The 15,002-nt window shown below is 35.2% G+C and overlaps 1 protein-coding gene across 3 annotated transcripts in view; it reads left to right on the forward strand.

Moving 5' to 3' along the window:
* Kif18a (kinesin family member 18A) overlaps window positions 1–15,002 on the forward strand; it is a 71,732-nt gene that overhangs the window by 12,385 nt on the left and 44,345 nt on the right. For all 3 annotated transcript variants that reach the window (XM_013352621.1, XM_013352622.1, XM_013352620.1), the window contains 6 exons: window positions 3,320–3,424; window positions 4,040–4,150; window positions 6,535–6,732; window positions 10,001–10,177; window positions 11,394–11,468; window positions 11,677–11,786. In XM_013352621.1, the coding sequence (XP_013208075.1) occupies window positions 3,320–3,424; window positions 4,040–4,150; window positions 6,535–6,732; window positions 10,001–10,177; window positions 11,394–11,468; window positions 11,677–11,786 (776 nt within the window). The remainder of the gene's footprint in view (window positions 1–3,319; window positions 3,425–4,039; window positions 4,151–6,534; window positions 6,733–10,000; window positions 10,178–11,393; window positions 11,469–11,676; window positions 11,787–15,002) is intronic.

Consider the following 15,002-nt stretch of genomic DNA (forward strand, 5'->3'; position numbering starts at 1 on the left):
CCCAGTATGTGGTCAATTTTTGAGAAGGTTCCGTGAGCTGCTGAGAAGAAAGTATGTTCTTTTCTGTTTGGATGGAATATTCTATAGATGTCTGTTAAGTCCATTTGAGGCATAACATCTGTTAGTTTTCTTATTTCTTTTTTCATTTTCTGTCTGACTTGTCCATTGGTGAGGGGGGGGTGCTGAAGTCTCCCACTATTAGAGTGTGGAGTTTAATATATGATTTAAGCTTTAAAAGTGTTTCTTTGACATATGAGCATGCCCTTGTATTTGGGGCTTAAATGTTCAGTATTGAAATTTCCTCTTGATGGATTTTTTTCCTATGACTAATATGAAATGACTTTCTTTGTCCCTTTTGACTGATTTTAGCTTGAAGTCTATTTTGTTAGATATTGGGATAGCCACACCCACTTGTTTCTTAGGTCCATTTGATTGGTATATTTTCTTCCCAATCCTTTACTCTGAGATGACTCTGTCTTTGAGGTTGAGATGTGTTTCTTGTATGCAGAAGAAGAATGGTGAGTTGGGTCCATTTACATTAAGGGATATTAATGACCAGTGGTTACTATCTCCTGTTAATTTAGTTTTCATCGTTGGTGATGTTATTTTGTGCATTTTTTTCTTCTTTGGGATTTACTGTTATGAGGTCATCAGTTGTCTATGTTTTTGTTAGTGTAGCCATCTTCCCTGGGTTGGAGTTTTCCTTCTAGTATTTTGTGTAGGGCTGGGTTTGTGGCTAGGTATTGGTGAAATCTAGATTTGTATGGAATGTCTTTTTTGTCCTTCTATGGTGATTGACAGTTTTGCTGGGTATAGTAGTCTGGGCTGGCTTCCATGGTCTCTTAATGTCTGCATAATGTTTCACCATGATCTTCTGGCTTTCATTGTCTCCACTGAGAAGTCAGGTGTAATTCTGATAGGTCTTCCTTTATATGTTACTTGGCCTTTTTCCTTTGCAGCTCTTAATATTCTTTCTTTACTCTGTATGTTTAGTGTTTTGATTATTATGTGGTGGAGAGGACTTTTTTGGGGATCCAATCTATTTGGTGTTCTGCAGGCTTCTTGTATCTTCATGGCATATCTTTCTTTAGGTAGGGCAAGTTTTCTTCTATGATTTTGTTAAATTTTCTGTGCCTTTCAGTTGAACTTCTCCTTCTTCTATACCTATTTGTAGTAATATTAGCGGCGGGGCTGCGTCCCCAGCACCACTGCCGCCTGGCTAGCTTATACCCCGAAATAATTACGCAGACACTATATTCTTTTAAACACTGCTTGGCCCATTATATCTAGCCTTTTCTCGGCTAACTCTTGCACCTGGACTAGCCCATTTCCAGTCATGTGTGTAGCACCCCAAGGTGCGCTTACCGGGAAGATCCTAGCCTACGTCCATCCTGGGTCGGAGCTGAATCGCATCTGCCCGAGAGAGGGGAGCGTGTCCTCTCTGAGCTCACTTCCTCTTCCTCCCAGCATTCTGTTCTGTTTACTCCTCCCACCTATGTTTTAACCTATGAGGCCAAGCAGTTTCTTTATATTTATGGCTGTGAGCCCAGCCCTCAAGCAGTTTCTTTATTACTTAACCAATGACCTTCCTTCATCACCTATTATCCTAAGATTTGGTCTTTTCATGGTGTCCCATATTTCATGGATTTGGGTTAAGCTTTTGTTAGATTGAATGTTTTCTTTAACTGATGAGTCTATTTCCTCTATTGTATCTTCAGCTCTTGACATTCTCTCTTCCATTTCTTGTATTCTGTTGTTAATGCTTGCGTTTGTGGTTACTGATCTTTTTCTCATGATTTCTGTTTCTATAATCCCTTTGGCTTATGTTCTCTTTATTGTTTCTATTTCAGTTTTCAAGTCCTGGATAGTTAAATGTTTGATTTCTTTTCCTTGGTTTTCTTGGAGTGATTTGCTGATATCTTCTAATTTTTTGTTTCTCTTTTCCTCCACTTCTTTAAGGGAATTTCTCATTTCTTCTTTCAGAATTTTAAACATTCTCTTGAAGTTATTTTTAGGTCATTTTCTTCTGGTTCATCCATAGATATTTTTTTTTATTTTTTTCTTATTAGATCTTAATTTCTTATTAAGACCGTGGTCTAAGATTATCTCTGTTACATTCTAGAAGTAGATCTGTCTATACCTTCACTCCTTGGTTATAGCTTGTTAGAATCAACAGGTAAGGGCTAGAGAGTTGACTAGGTAGTTAAGAGCATTTGTTTCTTACAATGGGCCACAGTTTTATTCCCAGCATCCATGTGGCACATAGACATACATGCAAGTAAAACACTTAACACAAAAAGCAATAAAATAACTAAGTCTTTAAAAAAGAAATTCTCGGGGGAACGGGCTTTCATTGAGAGTATTCATTCTACATGGTGGGTTGAAACAGGCAAGAGTAATTGCTATACATTAGACAAATAAGATCTAAAAGAAAGTGTCTGCTAACTTCAACAAATTTATTACTTTTTTAAAATGATGTTATTATTGAATATAAAGACATACTAGAAAAAGAAAAAAACATGTGAACTACTAAAACATGGAAAGAAATGGCAGTGCATACACACCTACTATCTCACATTGTAGGAGTCTATGTGCATTTTCTTTTTTATGCTTAGGATCATATCTGGAATGTCATGCATCTTAATAATGCAGAATGCTCTACCAAAAACTTTTATCACTAGCCAAGAAAAAAAAAATGTTTTTTTAAAGGTCTGGTTTTCTGATTTTCCTTAAATTTTTTCAGAAGTGCTGTTATTATTTTGTTTGCAAATGCTAAATGTTGTGCCTTACTAGATTCTTAAAATGAAGTCAGCATATTATTTCTAATTATTATTTGTACAAATCTCTTTTACCATGATCCTGAAGTTATAACATTAAGGTGTGTGCTAAATGTAGGCCATAAAGAATAGCCAAGCTCCAATCCTTATTCTGTTGTTAATTTTATACCCATGGGCAAAGCATTCAGCATCTTAGGTGTTATATACACAGTTCAGATGAGGGAGGCTAATACTGCTTGTATGTTAGACTGAAATTGAAGGAGTAAGTGACATAAATACACCTGTTTCTGACTGGGTTTCTTTTTAACATTTAGTCTCTAAAGTTGGTATAATTTGCAGCAGTGAGAAAGCTGGCTTATCTTTATTTTGTCAGAGTTGTCAAATCAGGAATTAGTGGGTGAGAATATAATAGCACCAGTTTTAATATTCAGCTGTAAACTGACATGATCAAAGTGTGGGTTTGTATATCATCAGTCAACAATGTTCATGTGAGGTAATCAGTTAGTTAGACACCACTATATTTTGGTTCTTTTTATTTTAAGGTATATAATGAACAGATTCGTGACCTCTTGACAAATTCGGGACCACTTCATGTCCGGGAAGATGCCCAAAAAGGAGTCGTTGTTCAAGGTCTCACTTTACACCAGGTATGCTTATGAATGTCTTTTCTTTCTGGTAGAGTAGCAGATCTGCAGGGTTCCATTTCTACCACTTTGACTCGACTGTGTTTGAAAAAAACAAACAAACAAACAACTAATGAACTTAAAGACTAAAGTGAAATTATAAGGGATCTAAAACCCTGAGTGATTTTTTTTTCCCAAGGTCACAGAGGTGCTTGCCGAATAGATATCAGAACTGAGGATAGCCTCATTTTACTGACTTTTATTGACTATTCTTGTATCATCTTCTCATGAAATAATTGATGGATATTTTTCCTGCTAAAAATCTGGCTGAAAATTTATTATTCTGTTAAATATGTTTGTATTTTTATCTCAGAGAGTAGATTTTACCTCTTATTCCTTATATAGCCCCAAGTACTAAAGAGATGATACAGAGTCAATATTTATTAAAGAAGAAAATTATATTTAACTTTTAAAACTATTGTTGAGTAAGTTTACTAAGGGTCTGGTATTTAGCTCAGTGGTTGAACATTTTCCTCATATTCATGGGGCCTAGCATTTGAGTTTCTAGCACCTAAATAAAAGTTAGTTGAAAATTTAAAGATAGATTACTGAATATTTTTTTGCTATTTGAACTCCTAGCCCAAATCCTCAGAGGAAATATTACAGCTACTGGACAATGGAAACAAAAACAGGACACAGCATCCCACTGACATAAATGCCTCATCTTCTCGTTCTCATGCTGTTTTCCAGGTACTGGGCCTTTAGACTATTACTCTTAAGTTGGAATTTATAATAAAGCCAAGTTTATGAATAATTTTCATATATTGCAGCAAAATCTCTTCTATGGGTAGCTCTGTTCCTCAGCACTTCTTTAATTTGCAGCTTGTTTGCAATTATACTTTGTTTTAAGACATAATCTCATTAAGTTGACCAGGTTGGCTTTGACGTCACTTAAGTAGTAGTGGCCAGCCCTGACTTCAGTTCATTTTACCCCAGACTCCTGAGTCTTTGAGATTATTGGCACTGTGACATCTTGCCCACTATTAGCACGAATAGTATATTCCATATAGTAAGTACTAAGATGCTTTCCCAGCACACTTTGTTCTTGAACATGCTTCAGCATCAAAAATATTTAGAATTGAGATGACATGCTTTCAACACATGGGTTTCTATTTTTGTGACATGCAGAATTTCTTGAAAATAGAGAATATTAAATTGGAAATGGGAGATGCTTACCATGTAATCAACTGCATTCCTTAAAAATGATTCAGTACTGCATTGGAGAAAGTGTCCACAAAGATCCAAAGTTGCAGATATTAGAATTCATTATTGTTTGAGGTTTTTGATGCTTTTTATATCCAGATGATTATTTATGTAAAGTTTTACTGTAGATTATGTGGTGTTTGTTTGTGTTTCTTCTGTATGTATTTAGTTATAGGTGTGCCATGGTGTATGTGTGGAAGACAAAGTTCTACAGGGAATCAATATTCTTTCCACCATAGTTGGGTCCGTGAATTTAACTCAGTCAACAAGTGTTGGAGGGAGGATGCTTGTTGGTTCCCGCCCCCCCCCACCTTAAACCCTGAAATAATCACACAGAAACTGTATTATTTAAATCACAGCTTGGCCCATTAGCACTAACTAGCTTCTTATTGGCTAACTCTTACATATTAATTTGACCCATGTCTATTAATCTCGGTATTGCCACGTGGCAGTTTCTTACCTGCAAAGTTTTGGCATCTCTGACTCTGGCAGCAGCTCCAAGGCTCCTGACTCCAGACACTGCCCTTCTTTCTCCTAGCATTCAGCCTAGCTTTTCCTACCTACCTAAGTTTTGCCTTGCTATAGGTCCAAAGCAGTTTCTTTATTCAATAACCAATAAAAGCAACACATAGAATAGACAGAAGGACCTCCCACACTAATCAAGCTTGACAGCAGGTAACTTTTACCCTCTTACTGGCCTGTGAAATTTATCTTCTCAAGAAGTAACTGTTACAATCGAAAATGTTTATATCAAGTCATTCAGATAGTTTCCATTCAGTAGTTTCTCTGATATTTCCTCTTCCACTAATATTTTCCTTATCAAATCTTCAGAGAAATGTTTATGACAATGAGATTTTGCTAGAATGCATTATATCTTTCTTATGTCTTCATCTCTTTCACCTGTCTTGTTTCAGTTGAAGTGTAAAAAGCAACTGAAGATGGTTATATAAGGGAGGTAGCATACCTACCATACATGAAGTCCAAATTTTAAATCTTCAGCACCAGTTAAACTGGGCACATTGGCTCAGACCTATAATTCTGGTGTTTCGGAAAGAAAAGATTCAGAAGTTCAAGGTCATCCTTGACTAGTAAGCTTGTAGCCCATGACCACTGTCTAATAAAAGAAGTTGAGTGGAATATACCTTCCTGAGCTGCTGACATACTTGAATTGATCAAATTATAAATGGACAGTTATTTTCACTCATAGGACTGAAAGGTTCAGTCTTCTGTCAACTGGTCTTATATCTTTGGAACCTATGGTGAAGCAAAACATAATTGAATGGGGTGTTGCTTACCTTATATTCTGGATGTGAAAATTAATAGAAATAAAGAAAAGCTAGCCTTCTGTTATTTCCTTAAAGGAAATGCCACCTTGATCCAAAAACCTACTACTTGCTGCCCTCTTTACTTTTTGTGAAGTGTAAAGGAAATATCATATGCCCAGGTTGTTCTGAAACTCTCATAATCAAGTGATCTATCCACCATAGCCAAACACACACACACACACACACACACACACACACACACACACCACATGCACACACCCTTCCCTACAAGTAAACTGTACTACATATATACCTATTATATGTTATATAGGTTTTCATCTAGTGACATTAAGGCGGATAAGACAGTTAACAAATGGGCCCTTGGGGCAGCCTTTAGTATCAAAACTCATATATACAAGTCTTTATTTTCATATTTTTTTCAACTTCAGTAATTCTGGTACTATAATTATCAGACAGATAATACATTGTTGTGCTGGCTTTTAAAAGAAGAATGACTTTTTCTTCATATGTATGTTTTTTTAATGAAACTTTTCTTTTAATTTTATTAAATTTTACCCTTATTTTTTCCCTGTTCTATAATTTAAGATTTATTTGCGACAACAGGACAAAACAGCAAGCATCAATCAAAATGTCTGTGTAGCCAAAATGTCACTCATTGACCTGGCAGGATCTGAGCGGGCCAGCACTTCTGGTGCTAAAGGGACACGATTTGTAGAAGGGACAAATATTAATAAATCACTTTTAGCCCTTGGGAATGTCATCAATGCCTTAGCAGATACAAAGGTAGGTACTATATGTTTACTTGGTAAATGTTTCAAAAAATAGTTTCTACAACATGTGGTGAATTAGATTTTAAGCATAAGTGACTCTGAGCTATCTAATGGTGAGTGTCAGTGTCATTTTATGTTTGTTGTTTTGAGTGAGAGAGAGCATTTTGTGGTATTTTATGGGACTGAACACAATACCTCGCATGTGCGAGGGAAGTACCACTGCCTCTGCTTGTCTTTTGAGACCGGATCGCAAATGAGTTGATTAGTCTGGTCTTGGACTTTAGCCCCCTGTTTCACTCTCCACTAGCAGTAATTACAGGACTGTTCCTCCAGACTCAGCAATGGTTGCTTTTTTTCAGTCACCGAGCTTTGGACTTGATTAAGCAAATGTTCAATGATCACTAGACAGCAAGAATGATAGTAAAATTGACATGAAGACATAAAAAAAAATCTTTTGAGTATGTCTGTCTAGTTAGTATTTTATAATATACTGTAAAATTGAAGTAATACAAAAGAGTTAGGAAGGAAAAGGGGCTTAAGGTCTGAATTATGTAATAGGATGTTTACTGAATGCTTTGAAGCATTTAAAATGTTTTACATGCACTGTATAACAGAAGTACTTACTCTAGTATACAGTATATTTGACAGTATATTAAGTTGTTTCTAAAATGTGGTAATTGATGCCAGAACAGACTTAAAAACTTTAGGAAGGCTGGGTGGTCGTGATGTACACCTTTAATCCCAGTACTCAGGAGGAAGAGCAGGTAGCTCTCTGTGAGTTCGAGGCCAGCCTGGTCTGCAAGTTCCAGGACAGGCTACAAAGCTTCACATAGAAACCCTGTCTCAAAATACAAAAAGAAAAAAAAAACTTTAGGAAAATTACTGTTAAATTGTTGAAGGTGTTGTTATTTTGATTCAGAATAATGTATTTTAAAATGATTAGGAAGACCTTCAAAAGAGAGCAAGTTACTAAAATTACATGACCATTGGAAAAAACAGCATGTTTTACATTCAATGTTGAACACTCAAAGATTTGCACGTTGTAACTTCACTTTATTGATTTGTAAAGTTAAGCCATCAAAGTAGAGGGTGTTTGCCATAATTTCCACTTCTCTAATAGGAAAGTTATATGATGATAGCATTAATAACATTAATGAATCTTTACATAAAATTTGTTCTGTTAAAATGAGAACTGTATTTTTAATATATCTTTTTAATGAAATATATATTTTAATAAACTTAAGTATTTAATTTAATAAAATATTTTATTGCATTTATTTGTGTGTGTTTAGTATGTGTGAGCATGTGGTCTCTTTATACACTTGTGGAAGTCAGAGGTTTGATTACATTTCTTTTCTGGTTAAATCTCTTTTTAAAAATTAATCGATTTTCCTACAAAATTCAAGATGTTGTTATTTTTTCCTGCTGTGTAGTACTCATTGTGTAGATGTACCACATTTTTCTTATCCATTCTTCGGTCAAGAGGCATTTAGGTTGTTTCCAGGTTCTGGCTGTGACAAAAAATGCTGCTATGAACATAGTTGAGTTGAGCACATGTCCTTGTGGCACGACTGAGCATTTTTTGGATATATATCCAAAAGTGGTATTACTAGGTCTTGAGGAAGGTTGTTTCCTAATTTTCTTGAATTTTGCAGGAAAATGGATGGAGCTAGAAACATTATTCTGAGTGAGGTAACCCAGACACAGAAAGACAAGTATCATATGTACTCACTCATAAATGGTTTTTAAACATAAAGCAAAGAAAACCAGCCTAAAAATCACAACTGCAAAGAACTTAGACAATAATGAGTACACTAAGAGAGACTTACATAGATCTAATCTACATGGGAAGTAGAAAAAAACAAGATCTCCTGAGTAAAATGGGAGCATGGGGACCTTGGGGGATGGTTGAAGTGGGGAGAGGAAAGGCAGGAACGGGAGCAGAGAAAAATGTAGAGCTTAATAAAAATCAATAAAAAAATTAATCAAACTGGTTTATAAAGGACTCTTGTATCCAGGTAGATTTAGATTCATAGAAGAGTTGATAAGATGATGCATATTTCTTAATCCTACTTCAACTTGATATGCCATTCCCTGTTGATACTCATGGGAGGCCTGCCTCTTTCTGCACAGAAACAGGAGGAGTGGATTGGGGGTGTGTAGAGGTTTGAAGGGAATGGGAGGAGAGGAGGAAGGAGAAAGTACAGTCGGGATGTAAAATAAATCAGTGAGTTTAATTAATTTTAAAAAATTAGCAGTTGTTAGCCGGGCGGTGGTGGCTCACGCCTTTAATCCCAGCACTCGGGGGGCAGAGGCAGGCGGATCTCTGTGAGTTCGAGACCAGCCTGGTCTACAGAGCTAGTTCCAGGACAGGCTCCAAAGCCACAGAGAAACCCTATCTCGAAAAACAAAAAACAAAAAAAAAAAACAAAAAAAAATTAGCAGTTGTGATCTGACCAAGCAATTCAACCTCTAAGAAACTATCCTATGAGTGTATGTATGCAAAAATGTTAGTCAGTCCCTAGTATATTGAATAAACAATGCTAACATGATGCCCTATCAATTTTAGAAAGATTGTCTGATCTACAACCATTGGTGGGAACAATCACTTAGATTTTTAGAGGATGCATTCTTTTGTGTTGTTGCTCTTCTGTGTTATAATACCTTTATAAGTGGCTAATAAACAGGAAACAATGCTTATTTCAAAGAAAAAAGGTGATGCACATCTTAAATATGTATTTCATGCCTAGTTTCCTTGTAAGTTTTTGGTTTTGGGGGGTTTGTTTGTTTGTTTTAATTGTTTCCTTGGGATGTTTTGCTTTGTTTTGGAAATATAATCTTGTTTTGCCATCCAAGCTATGTACCAAGAAAGTGGGATTAGAGGCACTATTGCCACCTGTCATCTATTGAAATATCTTTAAAATGTCACCTTTAGCTGAAAAATCAATCTTGATCATTGTTTTGTTGTGAGATTTGTTCTTAGAGATGTCAATTTCAGATGGAGTTTTATTTGTTTATTGTGTGTACAAATGTGTATGATGTTGAGGTCAGAGGACAGAGTGAGTCTCCCTTTTGCCATGTCAGCCACCTTTCTTTACCTACTAAGTCTCCTGTCAGCTAGTTAGGACTTTCATAATAGTCACTAGGTAATCAAGATTTGTTTGCATTCATCAAACACCAGTGTTATCATTGGACATTGCTTAAATTCCTCTAGTGAAATAATTGTCGCTTTTCATTTCTATGTGGAAAAGGATATAAGAATTCTTGTTTTGTTCTTTCAGAGAAGGAATCAGCATATTCCTTACAGAAATAGTAAGCTTACTCGCTTATTGAAGGATTCTCTTGGAGGAAACTGCCAAACTATAATGATAGCTGCTGTTAGTCCTTCCTCTTTATTCTACGACGACACTTATAACACTCTTAAGTATGCTAACCGTGCAAAAGACATTAAATCTTCTGTAAGTGCATTTACTTTGTCTTGTGAGAATATTGGATATATGTTATTCTTATAACTCTAATTAAAGTCTTAATTACTGTCGTTTTTGTTAATGATTTTTGACAATATGAGTTAGAAATGTCCTGCCTAGTTGCTGAAGTTTAACTTAGTCACACTTTTTGTGTCTTGATTACTTATGCAGTAGATGTTGTTATTTGTTCCTGTGGGTGCTAGAGTAGTCTGGTGCCTTTCGTGAGTCTACTATGGCAAGTAGTGTTTGGGTAGCACCACAGAGTAATTAGCCATGAATTCGATGTATTTAGATTTATTTTTTATTTAATGTAGTAGATATTTATGGAAAATATTGCAATTTATCTGAGCACCTACTAATAATATGTACCTTGGTTTATAACATTCTTTGCAAGTGAATTTTCACATATATAACATTGTGCTAAAACAAGGAGTCTAACATAGACTATTTAGGGAAATGTTCTTTGCCTGAATTTTGGGACACTAAAAAACACACAAGTGAAACATACCTACTTTAAAACTACAGAGATTTGGATTAAGAGATGTCAGTTAAATTGATATGCTGTCCCCTTGACTACTCCCTTTCCTCTTTAAGTGTCTGAAGATGAGCAGTGTGACACCCTTTGAGAAATGTCCATATACTATTTATATAAAAGGCCAAACTATATGAGTGTACAAAGATTTTCACGCATTTTTTTATGTTTTTACTCCAACCGATTGTGGAGTATTCTAGCTTTGTTTTTTATGCTCCACATTACAGCTGTGTGGGCCAAAGCTTGAAGCAGTTTAAGTACTTGATTTTTAACTTTCTTAAATAAGAAATTTCCATAAAATTAAAAACTGTTTAATTTTTTCCCCACTCATCTATAAATGTGAAGGGGCCATACTGTTGTAGAAAATATGAAAAAGTAAAAAACTAGTATGAACTCTAGCATAAAACATAATTCTGAATTTCTTAAAAGAACAAAGAAAATGGGCAATTTTATTATATTGTGCATACGTACTTGAGGGTATTTTTTTCAGTAAATCAATTTGTTTATAATTTCATATACATGTAAACCATACTCTCTTGTCACAAATTGTAAATTATGGTCATAATTAAACATGTCAAAAAGACAAAATTAGTGGAACCAAATTAATGAGATACAATGCCACATTATGCTGTGTTTAGCTATGTGATTATAATCATAGTGTCTATCTTTTGGCAGTTGAAGAGCAATGTTCTTAATGTCGACAGTCACATATCTCAGTATGTAAAGATCTGTAATATACAGAAAGCAGAGGTATGTACCCTGTTCTCAGTGATACAGTCATTAGCTGTATTTCTTCCCTTAAGGGATGCTTTATTCCTTGCTATCCAAAATTTAATACATTTTCTATTTTAGTGGAAATCTGTTTTATTTTATTATTTATAACTGAACTTTTGCTGCAGTCATGTATGATGGAGACAAATAATTTGATTTGTATTTTAATTAATGTTTTCTCTGCTAGATTTTAAGGTTGAAAGAAAAACTAAAAGAATATGAACAGAAAGCCTTGACTGACAAAAATGACTGTGAAAAATTAGTACATTCAAACACTCAAGACAAAGAAATTGAAAGGTAAAACTTTAAAGCCAGCTTTTGAGAAATGTATGGTTATAAAATATAGCCTTACATTAATAATGATCCCTTCTTGTTATGTATTATGTATGTATATCTAGCTATATACACTCAGTTGTATTCTTAAAATTAATTGTCCTTTGTATTTGACACTTTGAAAAGCACTTCTTTTGATTCTAAAGATACAAAAATCAAAAGAAAAGGCTAGTTTCATCATGTGTGAAGTTAGTTTATTTTGAATGGTGATTTTTTTGCCATTCCTACTTGTATAGTTTTATGAAAATAAGATATTTGTATTGATTCTATATAGATCTAATTCACTTATTAATTTTAAATTATTGTCTGAGTGAATGTCTTAGTGATGTAGAATGATAGAATTTTATTTCCTGTTGAAGGTACCCCACTATCTTTCTTCTACCTCTCAAATTTATATTTCTTGGTCTGTTTCTTCTATGATTCAACTTGTAAACTTGTCATCACTGATAGAGGAAAAAAGTCCTTTTACATACTATGCTATTGACTGCTGTCAATCTGCTTTTTTCCCTAAACTTTATTTACAGCTTTGTAGATTATGTTGAGTTCTAGAGTATTAATTTTTACCTGACCAGTAAAGCACTCTTTTTAATGTAGAATTAAAAGAGGTATTATTTCCTTGATTACAGAGTGTAGTAAGACCTCTCATATTTAAATTATATTGAAATTGTGTGTGTAGGAAGGTAGGTGGGGGATACATTAGGAGACAGTTTATTTTTGCCTTCCACTGTAAATTTTAGAGATAGTACTGAGGCCTTTGGGCTTGTCCAGAAAGCACTTTTACAACCACTGGGCCATCTCCATGACCCAGAAGTATTAGGCTCTGTCCTGTATTCTCACACTGTGCTATTTTACAAATATTACATATAATTCTGACAGTTATTTCTGTTAGTAACAGAAGTCAATTTTCCATATCTCCTTAGAGTTCCCTGTATGCTGTTGAAGTGAAAGGGCACTAAATTCCTTGTTTTTCCTTCATGGTGAAATTGTTTAAGCTCCTGAATGACCCATTATGAAACTAAACTGTTGTTATTTTATTTGTAATATAAAATTTTAATTCCATGCAATTTTTCTCATCTTAAAAAATACTTAAGTGTTTCCTTGTTCCTCAATTATTTGTTTGTTTGTTGAGGCAGAGTTTCTCTGTGTAGTACTGGCTAACCAAGAACTTGCTCTGTAGAATAGCCTGGCTGTGAACTCAGAGATCCACCTGCTTCTGTTGTTTAACTAAAAAGGAAAGCTTTAACATAGAAAAATTACATAAAACAAAACAGGTATCAAGCAAGAATTACAGTTATAATATTTCTATCTACCTTATCTTATCATAACTGAGAATTACTGTAACTATTCTTCAACTCCATCAAAGACTCCAGAAGGATATAATATTAGCTACATAAACAGGAAGTGCATTGTAAGCAACTTCCAAAACTCTAGAATTGACAGAGACATCTCGCTGCCTGGACAATCACCCAAAGTTTTTCTGTACCATTGTGGCATTCGTCTTCAGCCTACAGGCCCATAGTATCTGGCAGACTTTTCCATGAAGCAGGAAATTTCAAAGACAGGTCTTCTGTATCCTGCAGAATGTCTGACAGACTATTTCTTGAATCAGGTACCCCAAAGGATCGTCTCACCTTTAGGCAAGTTCAGCAGTCATTTCTCTCTCTGTGGGTCCTGCATGTTCAGTTCACACAGCGTACCATCAATCAGTACAGGCAAGAGCAGTTTCTTGCCCAAATGGCTAACAAACTCCACAAGGAGCCTCTTCAATACCCATCATACTCTTGAAGTAGATTGGTGCTGCCAGGAACAGATGTGTCTCACTGTCGTGAAAAGTCCTAAATTCTTAAAACATTTTAAATGCCATATTCTGTAGTTTTTCATGATTTGAAGATTATCTAACTGAAATTTATCTCTATATATCTAGAAAACCTAACTAACATGATTATAAGCTTGACTATTATAGATGATTATCTATTAACCTATATTTCTTAGTTATACATTACATTTTGAATGAGCTAGACAAACACAATGCCTTAATTAAGACCAGAAATAACAAATACACAGTATAACAAATTGACCTTAAGTTTGTACCAATAAACCAAGATCCATACCAATGCAAATCTCTATAATATATCTCCTTTTAAATGTAAAGAAACATTTAAAAACAATATTTGGAAATTTGGGCATAGTTCTCTCCAAACTGCTTCCTGCTTTTTGTTGGGGGAAATAGTTTTTTGGGAGTGTTCAAGGACATGCTTCATGTGGTCTTGGTACATCAAACCACATTAGTCTGGTTCTCATCTTCTGCAGAAACAAAAGCAGAACCTCTTTTCCAAAGCAACAAATCCTGAGACCCAAATTTTGGAATGAAGATAGGTTGCTTTAGGTTAGCAGCCCATACAATAAAATGTTTCTTGGTACTTAGCTCTTTCACAGTCAAAGAATTCAAAGAAAGCTCAATAATACACATAATCCAGACTCTCTTTGTATTTTCCATCTTTATGATTTCTTTAATCTATGACTATCTGCACTCTGTCTCTTTAAAGTCTTTGTTTTATTTTTTTTAACAATTTACCTCTTTTCCAACTTTCTATACTCTTCTTTTCTCTCCCAAGCCTAAGTATTTTTATCCAACACTGTGACCCACCTACAGGTATTTTTGTCTGAAGCTGTCTTTTTTGCATATCTGTAATCCTGTTCTAACCACGATGACATCTTAAAATGCTAAATGCTTCCTAAAACCCTAAGTGTCAGCATTGCTAGCATATATACGGCCCTGCCTGCTTGATCCACCCTGTCCAACATGGACGAAGTCCGTTCAGTGCCTCTGAAATTGCCCGGTGGGAGCATTCTCACCACCTCAACTCTGATAACCAGTTGGCCCATGCTGCTACCAGGTAACATGCAGCATGCTGCCCATATGCCCCATTAAATGTTTAGCCTCCTGAAAGAGCCAAAGTTCAACTACGTGACTTTCTTTTTTGCTACTACTGAATCAGGAAGACCTCTCTTAAAGGAGCTCTGGCATGCTGCCAGTGAAATGCTGGCTACCAAGAAGCCATGCTTAATTTTGTTCTTTTGTGTCTAAAATTACTTTTTAAGCTTTCTCAGATTTTTATGTAGATGTAGTTACCCATGTTGGTGTGCCAACTTGTTGTAGGAGGCTGCTCCTTTGTTTCC

This window comes from Microtus ochrogaster (genome assembly GCF_000317375.1).
Source record: "Microtus ochrogaster isolate Prairie Vole_2 chromosome 14 unlocalized genomic scaffold, MicOch1.0 chr14_random_1, whole genome shotgun sequence".
NCBI classification, from domain to species: Eukaryota; Metazoa; Chordata; class Mammalia; order Rodentia; family Cricetidae; genus Microtus; species Microtus ochrogaster.